Source organism: Lolium rigidum, chromosome 1, assembly GCF_022539505.1.
Source record: "Lolium rigidum isolate FL_2022 chromosome 1, APGP_CSIRO_Lrig_0.1, whole genome shotgun sequence".
Classification (NCBI taxonomy): Eukaryota; Viridiplantae; Streptophyta; class Magnoliopsida; order Poales; family Poaceae; genus Lolium; species Lolium rigidum.
The window spans coordinates 31,970,380-31,982,529 of NC_061508.1; the positions used below are offsets into that span (position 1 = coordinate 31,970,380).

General features: G+C 45.8%; 2 protein-coding genes across 2 annotated transcripts; one reads left to right on the forward strand and one right to left on the reverse strand.

Annotated features, from left to right (window-relative positions):
* The first annotated feature begins 600 nt into the window (after positions 1 to 600).
* Positions 601 to 5,046, forward strand: LOC124706353 (serine carboxypeptidase-like 2). Its single transcript, XM_047238021.1, has 14 exons — positions 601 to 737; positions 812 to 957; positions 1,229 to 1,305; positions 1,568 to 1,690; positions 1,781 to 1,883; positions 2,350 to 2,387; positions 2,521 to 2,625; positions 2,704 to 2,784; positions 2,863 to 3,009; positions 3,155 to 3,226; positions 3,414 to 3,532; positions 3,655 to 3,768; positions 4,489 to 4,534; positions 4,664 to 5,046. Exons 1-14 carry the CDS (start codon positions 601 to 603, stop codon positions 4,745 to 4,747), a joined length of 1,392 nt encoding a protein of 463 aa, XP_047093977.1. The 3' UTR covers positions 4,748 to 5,046.
* Positions 5,047 to 9,995: 4,949 nt separating this feature from the next.
* On the reverse strand, positions 9,996 to 11,715 carry LOC124706363 (pentatricopeptide repeat-containing protein At3g25210, mitochondrial-like). Its single transcript, XM_047238034.1, has 2 exons — positions 11,365 to 11,715; positions 9,996 to 11,220 (listed from the first exon to the last, which is right to left on the reverse strand). Exons 1-2 carry the CDS (start codon positions 11,713 to 11,715, stop codon positions 10,015 to 10,017), a joined length of 1,557 nt encoding a protein of 518 aa, XP_047093990.1. The 3' UTR covers positions 9,996 to 10,014.
* Between the last annotated feature and the right edge of the window lie 435 nt (positions 11,716 to 12,150).

Below are 12,150 nucleotides of genomic sequence, written 5' to 3' on the forward strand. Positions count from 1 at the left end.
ATAGGCGATTAGATTTTCTCTTGCATACATCAATACAACCACCGCGAGCAGCGCATGCCAAAGTTGTTTGTAACCATTTTCATGCAAGGTATGTGTCAGTGCTCGTGCTTGTGTTCTTAAGGTCATCAATTCTTACAAGACCTGATCTCTGTGGTCTGCCATCACTATATATTGCTCCTGTCGGTACCCAAAAATAATTGGAGTGACCACATACATATATATATATAATTTATTTCAATGCTGATTACTAAATAATTCTAGTACGTATTAGTTATTAGTTTTTTCTGATTTAGTAGTCTAACTTAATGATAATTTAGGGGCCCTCTAGTATGGAAGGAAGGGAGTAGATAATTTAGGAGTAATGTTTCTTGCAATCAATAATTCATGAGTTGGCTGATCCAGCAATGACTTCCACGCGGTCACGTCTCTTTGTCAATGATGTCAACGGTTTAGCTTCTTCTATATACTCAGAGTATAACTAAAGCATCCTACGAGGCTTGAGAGTGAGAGGATTGACCAAACTTGGGCGAGCAGCAGTATAACTTCATGAAGCTCATGAAGCTCCTCTAGCGGCAGACGGAAGAGAAAGCTGTATTGCACATGAAGCTCCTCTTGCTGCTGCATCTATATGCATGCCTCCTGCTGCTTCTGCCGCTGTCGCGCCACGCCTCGGCGTCGGCGGTAGTCACTCACCTGCCTGGATTCGATGGCCCTCTGCCCTTCTACCTCGAAACCGGGTATGCCTTCACTGTTAAAGCTTCATTGCTGCTCACTGGTATTAATGGGGGACTCACCAAGTATGGCGATGCAGATACGTTGACGTGGAGGAGGCTACCGGGACGGAGCTCTTCTACTACTTCGTCGAGTCGGAGAGGAGCCCCAGCACAGACCCTCTGATAATATGGCTGACGGGCGGGCCTTGCTGCTCGGGCTTCAGCGGCTTCGCCTTCGAAGTTGGTTAGTCCCTCTAAAACTTGACAGTCCAGTATCGTCAGTTTCGCCATGGATGCTGCAATTCACAATCAATGGAAGATCAAATTGGTGATCCAAATATTAACTGTACATTTCCATGTTCATGGTCGCCACAAGAAAAACTCCGGATACATTTCTTTACCTACACTTAGTGATCTGAGCCGAGGCCCATGTAGATCTATTTCAATATGAGGAGATTTGCAGCTGATGAGGATCTATCTCTCTTTTATTACCATCTGTGATAATTTTTCTACAGGTCCCATCAATTTTGTGTTGGCACCTTACGATGGTAATTTGCCACAACTGGTCTACAATCAGTATTCATGGTCCAAGGTGGGATATTCACTTACTCAGTATTTTTTTTATTAATAAGTCTATACTGTTTTCCAACCGATCATTGGTCAGTTGGCTTGCAGCCTGTTATCTGTGCTGTGTGCTCGCCTACCAGCGTTCGAACCCTATTTCCGCACATGCTCACTTCCTCTAAATAAGAACTGTCCGGGTGCTACCCATGGATCGCATTTCTTTTGTCTGTAATTCTGGATTATTATCTCCCAAAAACTTAACTTAGTCTTCCTTTGTTCAAAATGCTTAGATAGCAAGCATCATCTTCTTGGATTCTCCCAGCGGTTCTGGTTTCTCATATGCTCGTGATCCCGAAGGTTATGATGTTGGGGACACGTCGTCTTCCTTGCAAGTCGTGACATTTCTGAACAAGGTGAGGAAACAGGCAGAACTGAACTCTCTCATGTTTTAATTGGAAGAATATTGTGTGTTAATTTCTTAAGTCTTACGCACACCAATATAGTGGCTCGACGATCACCCGCGCTATCGGTCAAATGAATTTTACCTAGGAGGAAGTTCTTATGCTGGAAAGATGATTCCACTCATCGCGCAATACATCTCAGAAGGTAACTCAGATAATACCCGCAAGTCCAAGAAATAAATAAGGAGATGACATGCAATTTCTTGTGACCCTTTCCATATTTTTGTGGAATCTTTACAGAAATAATAATGTGTAAAAAAGTTCCTTGCAAGTTAGAGGAGAAACAAAAGTTAAAATCAAGGTTTTAAATACCCGGTTATAGGCTATAGCAGCATCCCGCAAAAATAGATATAGGAGGCCTATAGCCTGCTATAGCCACCTTTTAGCAGGCTAATGGACTTAGCCGACCATTTAAAAATATGAGTTAAATGTTGCATTTCTTATTTCATCTACTATATAGTCTCACATAGATCTCTATGAACTCAACATTTTTAACTTGGGAACATGCCAGTTCATGTTTCGAGTTGCTTAGGATTGATTAGTTATAATCTTGTATCCTAATTAAAAATCAACTTGTAATGATATCTTCATTTTATTTTGTTTCACTTCAGGAAATGAACAAAGGAAGCAACCTGTGATTAATCTCCAGGCAAGTAATTTTCTAGCCTTAAAAACTTGGTTGATAGGCTTCACTTGGTGGTAATGAGTAATGACAGAACGTGCACAAGAAATGTGAAATCATAACCTTTCCCATTTTGTTCTGTTCGCTCAATTTCTTATAGGGCTATTTAGTTGGCAACCCTATTACAGGCTCCAAGTTTGATGACTTCAATTCTAGAATACTTTATAGTCATGGCGTTGGAATCATATCTGATCAACTATATGAAGTACGTAATTCCACATTCAAACACATTGATGAAGTGCAGTGATACAATCATTTATCATATTTCTTTGTCTTTTTAAAGGCTGCAATGGAGAACTGTAAAGGGAACTATATAAGCACACATAATGCTGTGTGTGCTGGGGTTCTAAATAAAATCGAGAAGGTAAGATTCATGTATTGGCATATTGTTTTTCTGAAACTAATAGCCATAATTAAAACATACTGGTACATTGTATTGCAGCTCATTTCTGAACTTGACGACGATCATATCTTGGATGATAAATGTGTAAGTGATTCACCAAAACATGTGACTTCAAGAAACAGGTTCCTATCAGAAGAAAACATTAAGCCAAGCGTGCCATCTCCTCACCCTACTATCAATTGTTTTGTAAGTTATCTGAAATAAATGTTTTTGTATGTTTTAAGTATTTATCCAATAAATATGACAGTCTTGTCGAATATGGTACTTTCTGGTTTCATCTCTTTGATTTTCCCTAATGACAATTTCATCAACATCACTTTCTGAAATGCAGTCATACCGTTACTACCTATCTGACATTTGGGCAAATGAAAAGGTGACTAGAGATGCTCTTCAGATCAAGGAGGTAACCATATTGTTATGTTTTACATTTATACTCTTATATCAACTGCTTCCGTAGATTACACACACATCAAGTAGTGAAGCCTCTGTTGCTTTGAAGTTAAAACTGAGGGCCTTTTTTAGTGTATGTTTTCCTGCTACACAGTATTACCATGGGTTATTCGAGATTAGTAATACCACAAGACATATAGGGCACAATTGGAGAGTGGATAAGATGCGTCAATGGATTACCCTACACGGAAGACGTCCCAAGCAGCATACCTTATCACTTCAACCACATCACTAGGGGTTACCGTGTGCTTGTGTTCAGGTGAAAATATCGAAGGACAATATCTGATTTGAATATGTAGTATTCCTTTTTATTTTGTTATAAGATCACACACTGGTTGAATCTTCTTCCACGGCTTAAAAAAGTGATCTCTGTGAGTGCAGCGGAGACCATGATCCCGGGGTACCATTTCTGGGAACACAACGGTGGGTAAGATCCTTCAACTTTTCCATTGTTGACGACTGGAGAGCATGGCATGTGGATGGTCAGTCTGCAGGGTTAAGTCACCTAATTCTTATCCTTCTAATTCAGTACTCTACTTTCCTTTTCTATTTTTTCATTAAGACCAAGCATAACTTCTGTTTTTCTTTGTCAAAACGAGATGCACAAGGTCCTAGAATGATTTTTATGTGCATAGGGCTTCACAAAAGCAAGAAGGTTCTATTGCATATAAAAATTTAGTCAAAGAATTTATGCCCATGTACATCACACATGCCGACAAAGGAATTGTGTGCTTCACACGTCTTTCATGTTGATTTTGTGTGGTAAATTCTACCATGAAAATTGGTACATTTGATCTTGCTTTTTCAAAACTTTGCGAAATCACACTTATTTCATAAAATTACAAAAAAAATCAAGCATGTATATATAGTGTAGAACAGTCTATTAAAACTTACTTTTCTAAGTTTTTATAAAATATAACAAATAGATTTCCATGGCACAAGTTTCATAGCTCTACCGTGCCCTTTAATACAGTAACTACTTTTTAAGTTTCGCACAAAACAACAAATGTTCGCATATGTACAGTTATATACAATGTTAAGTTTCTACCCAACACCGACGTTTAAGACCTTTTATTACGTAGTTTTCAAAACTTATAATCTTCACTTTGCTAAGTTTTTTTTTAAGTAACTAGGTCAAATGTATACCCAGGTTCTAAAAATCCACTGTGGTGTGTGCGGAGTCTGATTAGCAAAATATGTTGTTTTTCTGCGCAGATTTACAGTTGAATATGACAACCATTTGACATTTGCGACAGTAAAGGTACACCATCTTTATTTTTTTGATATTCGTACTGCGCATAAACTCTTAAACATAAGATACTGACACTACATAGAGGAAACATATGCCACAGACTAAAATTATGATTTAATATCATATATATGCACGCAGGGTGGTGGCCATACAGCTATACGACACCAGCCTAAACAAGGTTTTGCCATGGGTCAGCGGTGGTTGGACAACAAGCCCCTCTGATCTGTTTTCTTTGGCTGCAACACTTCCTACATGTTTGCATCATACGACAAGCCGGATCATTATGTGGCAGTTCTTATGGCTCAGTTTACGGTTGCTGAAGTGTATTGTTTTGAATACATCTTACGTATTGTAAGGAAATATCCACAAAAGTAAGAAAAATAATTGTTAGCCAAACAGTAAAGTTGGCTAAAGCTAGTTTAAAAAGGTAGATTATCATAGTCCACCTTAGTGCTAAATGCAGATTATGTCCAGCAGAGATGAATCCTGCCTTATACAGCGCTACATTGCAAGCATAATAACAATCATGTTCGTTCTTCAGTTTTTTGGAGGAGCCTTTCAAGGCCTTCGTTGTTGTACTGATTATAAACATCAAAATAATTTCAATTGTTATTTTTAGCACTTACTAGCAAACGTGTCCGTGTGTTACAATGGGAGAAAAAAAATTGTGGATAAAAAGTTGTTGGCATGACCTAAATTTTGCACTTCCATAACCCAAGCCAAGTTTAGTTTATTAAACCTGCACAAAAAAATTATGAACTTTACGGAGTATTTACCCTTTTAAATTCTACAAAATCCTGTCCTTCCTTTTCTATTTTCTGAAACTAATCTTAAAATTAGTAAAATAGAAATAAAGGAATGGTTTTAAAATGGTAAACACTCTCCTCCTTACCGGACCAGCCCAGCCGAATGACCCAGCAGCCACCGGCCTAGCTAACCCCTGCCCTAATCGGTGGGTGTTTGGCGTGTGCGCTAGGATTTTTTTCCTGCCTGATAGGGAGTTACGTTATGAAATGAGTAATGCTACATCTATGGCCAGAGGCGCTGCCAGGCCTGGTGGCGTGGCGGCGGCGGACTATGCTTGGTCGTGGACAGGCGGGCATGGCAGCGGCGTCCACCCGTGCCTCCCCTGATGCGACGATGAAGGGTGGCGGCAGCCATGGAGCGCTGATTCGTTGGCGGCGGCACCGCCGGGTGGCAGCTGCGTGGAGATCGGCCCTGATCTGGGCCCATGTCCTGTTGCGGTTCCAGTCGGCGGTGAGGAAATCCTGGGCTTCTCCTGCATCATGAGGAATCCTAGGGCAGAGCGACTCTGGGTATGGTGGTGGTGTCCGTCTCCTCCGCCAGATGCGGTCAGCCAAATTGAGGCTAGTTGTGGCGATCTCCTGATCTCACATATGGTCCTAGCAGCGAGTTTGAAGATGCGCGGCCGCTAGTGAAAACCGTGCTCCGACTCCGCTCATGGCGGGCGATGGCAACGTCACGTGCCGTAACCTTCTTGAAGGCATCGCCGGAGCAGTCTGCGTCTTCTCACTTGTGCTATTCCAGGGGAAACCCTAGATCTGGGTCTCCTATATCAGACAATGGTGACGCTATCTGTGTTGTTCGACCTCTTGGGGCATTGTTTTTGGAGCGGCTGCTGGACAGCGGTGGGCTGCGGTGGTGTGGTGTTCATCTACTGTATCATGGTAGGCGAGTCTCTGCGGCGTGGCGCTGCGATGTTTTGGTGATGGATGCGGGATGATGGACCCTATCCGGCGTCATGGTGGCGTTGATGGCGGGCCTAGCAAGGTCAATGTGTTGATCACCCTTGGAGATGGGTTCGAGGAAGACGGCGGTATTGATTTCTACGACGTGTGCGCTAGTGTGCACCAAGTCTGCCTTGACTGGTTACATGCCAATGGGCGGCTTGGGAAGGCATTCGGTTTTTAGATGATGTGTGTTGATTTTGTAGGTACAGAGAGTTGTCGCTAGGATGGTGGCTTTGAGTTGATCTTTGTATTCTCTTTGCAAGGCTCTTGTAAATAATTTAATTAGAAAAAGCTGTGTGGACGCAGAGGTTGGGGCTATGTTCTTCATTTCGAAAAAAAAAATCTACAGAAAAGTTCTTACGGACAGCCACTGTGGCAAAGCAGATGAGAAGAAGATCAGAACGTGCTCCACTATTTTAGGAAGGGAAAAGAAAAAGAACCAATGAACAACCTCCACATCAGTCCGTAGAACCAATCCGTAAGATTTCTTTTGTAGGTGTAGGATTATTGTTTTAAAATTTTAGCGTTGGTTTCCTTTCCGGCTGCCTTCTATTGCGGGTCATAATTTCTTTGTTCCCACCAAATAATCTAGAGTTCCCACGACCTCCAAAAAAGCCCGAACCCACTGCCCTCTTCATTGCCCTTCCCGTCGCCCCCACCGAGGGCGGCACCCTCCTCTCCCTTGAGGCAACCACTGGGGCCCTCTTCTCCTTCCCAAGCAGCTAACGGAAGTGGCGGTGTCGGGGCCTGCTCTGGTTCCTCCAGGTGATGGTGCTGCGGGACGACAATGGCTGTGCACGCCTCGTTGAGCTCGTGCCTGCGGGCGGCATGACTGTTGGTTGATGACGGTCATGCGGCAGGGGCTGGGCCCAATCTGGGCCAAGTTCGTCCTCTGAACGTCCCCTACTGCTAGGCATCAGGGCTGCGATGTCATTGCTGACCCGGTTTTCCGTCTCCGAGTTCTTCAACGTCTCCATTGCTGGCATCTCTGGTGACTGCTGCAGCCCCGACGAGCACACCACCGTCAGGTATCTCTGGTTTATTGCTGACCCGGTTTTCCGTCTCCGAGTTCTTCAACGTCTCCATTGCTGGCATCTCTGGTGACTACTGCAGCCCCGACGAGCACACCACCGTCAGGTATCTATGTGCACCGACTGTGAAATTAGTCAAACATGGCACCTATAAATATTCATGCTTCTATTAGAGTACTAAAGTTTTTTTTTTCGTGTCTTCTTTGCAAATCAATAAGGAGGGCAGAAGCACCTCCAGGTTGCTTACAATGGTTGGCGTTGGGGCGAGCATCAGGAGTATGTTGGCATAACCTGCTGTTGTGTTGAACTAAAACTATCTAGCTCTGGTAGCTAACTTTTCCAACAGTATTGAAGATGATTCATTTTCTTTACTTTGGTAAATGGTTACTAAAAGTTCATCGTTTGGTTACAATACATTAACCAGGAGTCTGTATCCCAAGTGATGGAAATTATTGAGACTTCGAGGTGCAGAGCTAAGAACTAAGACAATGGTTGATGTTGTTGTCTTGCAGATGTGGGATCGATGGGCGCTTGGAGGACTACAGGAAGACAGTAGCTGACCAGCTCCTCGAGCTGGTTGTACAGCTATAGCAGGCAGAAGCTGCAGGTCTAAACTATGAATTACGCCTCAATTCAGCATCTATTTGTAGGCTAATCAAGCTAACAATTGTATGCACATCGATGGCAGTCTAAAGTTGATCAGATGGCAGTCATTGTCAATTAAGCTTTCGAGTGGACGCAACATGGGGAGCTTCCAAGCCCACCATTGAAGAATCAAGAGTCGAGAATCTAGATGCAATTTTCATATATATTTTGCTTAGTGCACTAAAGCCACGTATTGTATCGCAGACTGACATGGTGCGACATGCCATGCTACAGAGGTATAAAGAGCCAGAGAGAGAGAGAGAGAGAGAGAGAGAGAGAGAGAGAGAGAGAGAGCGAGTTGTTCCTAATATTTTCTTGGCCTTCTTGCAGCGCTCGGACTACTTTGCCGTGCCACACGAACGTCTGACGGTATGCACCTCATCTGCTTCACTGTCTAGATTTGTTTAGGGTACTTCTGCAGTCCAAATGCTTTTCATATCCTTAATAGTGAAGCAGTGCTCATTTCGCTCACTGATTTTGCTGAATATTTGCTTTGCATGTAAGGACTGAAGTTTGAGACAAACCAGAGAGAAGAGGAGCAGTATGCAAGGTCTAGATGAGGTCAATTCTAGGGTGAAGCTGATGAAGCTGTGGGGAAGGATTTTTTTTTTCTGTCAGCTCATAATAGGTGGGTTCCTCTTACTCCTTGGATTCATTTGCTTATGGTGTGCACACCTAGGCTAAGATACTTCCTGTACATCACCTTTTGATGCGATGTTATTTCTTAGGTTCACCTACAAGTCTGAATCTATCAATTATTTTCAACTTAATAACTAGGACAAGATGCAAATTAGTACATTACCAAACATTTGTTGGAACGGAAGGATGGAAGAACTTGACCAGCGACGACGTGTATGCTGACTGTTGCGCCAATAGTAGACTCGACTTCTGCAGCTTATGACTTTCCCACTTGGGCTTTGAAGCTACGATGGCCACAGTTTAAATTGGATCTGTGGAGGCGAAGTTTTGTGTGAGAAATCAAACTGGGGTAGGGGAGTTGCCAGCCAAGGGCACTTGCTGCTGCTCCATGCAGGTAATCATGATCAAAATGGAACCACCGCTAAGATCTGATAGTACAAACTAGCTCAGCAGAACGCAGGGTTTCAAGTCAAGGATAGCAATAAAAATTCAGAGCAAAGCCATTTGTGCAAATGGACATCTCACAGTACCAGCACATTATTGATTTCACAAGAGTAAAAGCATGCAAGTTATCTCCAGCACTATATGATTCCCTAGGGTAGTTTCTTCAAATCGATGATGTACACTCAAAATCCTGATATATATATATATATAACAAGGATCTGCGTTTCAATTATTATACTCCCTCTGGCCCTAAATACCTGTCGCTGGTTCGATGAACCTAGACATACGTTAGCCTACATTTTTCCTAAATCTGCAACAAGCATTTAGGGCCGGAGGGAGTATCAAGATATGCAATGTGGTATGCTAGGATTAGTGGTTGAACTTGAACATGCTATTTTTGGAAAGGACATGGCAAACAATGTGCTATTCTCACACACAAATATCTTGACTGGACAATCATGAACCAGGTTATACAATGCAATCAATACAGACTGTGTTATGAATACCATGTAGAGAAGATAAAGAGCGCTTTCTCACAGGCATAAATACTACTTCGACAATAGTTATTCTACTGCTGAACTTTAGGAGCAAAAGAAAAATGTATCACACTAGTACACTTTTGTTCTGTTGCTGTTTACATACGATGTACCTGGAACAACGTTTTTCTGAATGCCGTGCAACCGCGGGAATTACTTCAAAAATTGCCATTGCCAGGCAAGTTTAGCAGCTATCAAGCCTAGAAAAGTTGATGTCGCCTTCTTTTATCCCACATCTCCAACGAAGGTATTTTGTGCATCTTCTCTACCAGTGGGCTTTGTATCAATCATGCCAGTAGGAGTAACTGTGGGAAGTCGAGTCAGCCAGATAATCCCAGAGAAGGCGGCTCCTATATATGCATCAATCCATCTTGAATCTACCAAGCAGATGTACAGACTTCTCAAGCAGTCATGAATTAGACATGCAATTCACCAAAGCAACTTCAATCCCCAGAGTCCGTTTCATCAGGGCCCCTGTCACGGCGAGGAAGAGCATTCTGTTGTGGCTGAGAGATCCAGTGCAGCCCACCTAGCAATTCTGAGTACATCCTCTGGTCCAATGCCCCTCGCTTCTTCTCTTTCAGCTCCTCCAGCAACTCAAACGCATCCTCTGTCCGCGTAGCTCGGCACAGCTCCTCCAGCAGCGTCCTGTAGGTGATCATATCTGGCTTCCTCTTGCAATCCAACATATCCAAGAGCACCTCTCTTGATTCTTCAAACCTCCATTCCAAGGCTAGCGCGGCTACCGCCGACATGTAGACGCCTCCGCTCGGCACGAACCCCTTGTCCCTCATCTCCTTCAGATACTCTAACCCCTTGTCGGTCCTGCCCTTCTGGAACATAGCCTTGACAATGTAGCCGTAGGTGAACTCATTCGGCTCGCAGCTGTAAAGGGGCATTTCACGGAACACCTTGAGGGCATCGTCTATCTCAAGGCAGCGGCCGTACGCCTTGATGATGAGGTTGAGCAGGTAGGTGTCCGGGACGACGCCGGAGGCCTTCATCTGGCGGGAGAGGGATCTGACGGCGTGGAGGTAGACGAGCGACGCGGGCGGGCGGCGGACGCGGCGGACGACGGTGCTGAGGAGCAGCGTGTAGGTCTCGACGTTGGGGCGGCAGGCGGCGGAGGGCGGGAGGGCGCGCATCTTGTTGAACATGTCGAAGGCGATGGGGAAGAGGCTTCGGCGGTCGCAGCAGAAGCGGAGGCAGGCGTTGAAGAGGTGGAGGTCGGGAGGGCAGGCCCCCGCGAGGACGTCTTGGATGAGGTTCTCGGCGGCGACGGGGCGCTTGCCGGAGGCGGCGGCGTTGAGGGCGGCGAGGTAGGAGGCCGGGGCGTGGCGGAAGCCCGGGCGGAGGGCGGCCCAGCGGAAGAGCGCGAGCGCCAGGTCCGGGTCCTGCTCGGAGTTGATGGCGTCGGCCAGGTCGCAGGCGGTGAAGCCCGGGCGGAGGCGCGTGACCCACGCCGCGAACTGGTCGTCCGGCGGCGTGCGGACGGGGGATTGCGGCTCCCATGCTGGCGCAGAGGTCTCGGATTCGCCAAAGGAGGGGGAAGAAGAGGCGGTGGTGAAGTGGTGGGGCTTTAGGAGGCGGAGGCTGCGAGGAAGACGGCGGGCGGCGGCGGCGAGTAGCGCCATAGCGGGTGGTCTTCGCTGCGTTGGTCGGCGGCAAGGTCACACCATGAAGGCCACGCAGTCGAGAAAGGCCTGTCGCGGCCCGGAAACGTGGGCCGGCGAGAATAAAAAGCCCGTTAGCACCGAAAAGTAGTAGCTGGGGATGACACGGATCTCTCAGACCATGGAGATGCTGCCGTCAGTAGCGTCGGCGTCGCGCGCCTTCTCACGGCGCCGCCGTCGGGGGAGGCGGGCGACGAGGGAGACGAGGGCCGCGGCTAGGGCAACGCCAAGGAGGTCGGCGGCGGCGTCCCGGAGCGAGGCGCCGGAGGACCCGAAGAGCCGAGCCTCGTCGGCGACCTCCTTGGCGGCGCCGACGGCGAGGGAGGCGGCGCAGCCGAGGGGCAGCGCGTGGCGGCGGAGGAAGGGGCGGGAGCTCCGGCCGGCCAGCGCCGCAGCGGCGAGCGCGATGAGGAGGCAGGCGAGGACGTGCTGCAGCTTGTCTAGAGCGAGCCACTCGTCGCCCCACTCCATCCGCCGTGGGATCTGTTGTTATTCTGTTTCTCCCTCCGCTAGGCCAAATCTAATTTCTGCGCGCGCACTATTCACGTCTTCATGTCCAAAAGTATTGAGCACCACTTTTGTTTTGTTTTTGGCGCCACTTTTTAGGTGCCGAGCCGGCCGCGGCATTTTCAGATACACTTCGCAAAACTAAACACAAGTGATGAACATATGAATCTATATCCTTTTATAAATTTATCATGTATAAATAACACATACATTCAACACCATAGCTTCATCATCATACTATAGTTCAAAAGCATAGCATAGTTTAACACAAACAAGTTCATGAACATAATCAAAGTTCACACAAGCACATGACAATCAAAAAAACAATGCAACCGGCACTCATGCCTCATCTTCTCCATTGCCATCTTCGTTTTGTGCTTCATCTTCATTGCAAACATC

Excerpts from the sequence above, each read along its gene's own strand:
- LOC124706363 (XM_047238034.1), bottom strand. The coding sequence starts at position 11,715 with ATGGAGTGGGGCGACGAGTGGCTCGCTCTAGACAAGCTGCAGCACGTC. Across the intron at positions 11,221-11,364 it reads CTGACGGCAGCATCTCCATG|CGAAGACCACCCGCTATGGC; the intron begins GTCTGAGAGATC and ends CGACCAACGCAG.
- LOC124706353 (XM_047238021.1), top strand. The coding sequence starts at position 601 with ATGAAGCTCCTCTTGCTGCTGCATCTATATGCATGCCTCCTGCTGCTT. Across the intron at positions 2,388-2,520 it reads AACCTGTGATTAATCTCCAG|GGCTATTTAGTTGGCAACCC; the intron begins GCAAGTAATTTT and ends AATTTCTTATAG. Across the intron at positions 3,227-3,413 it reads ATGCTCTTCAGATCAAGGAG|GGCACAATTGGAGAGTGGAT; the intron begins GTAACCATATTG and ends CAAGACATATAG.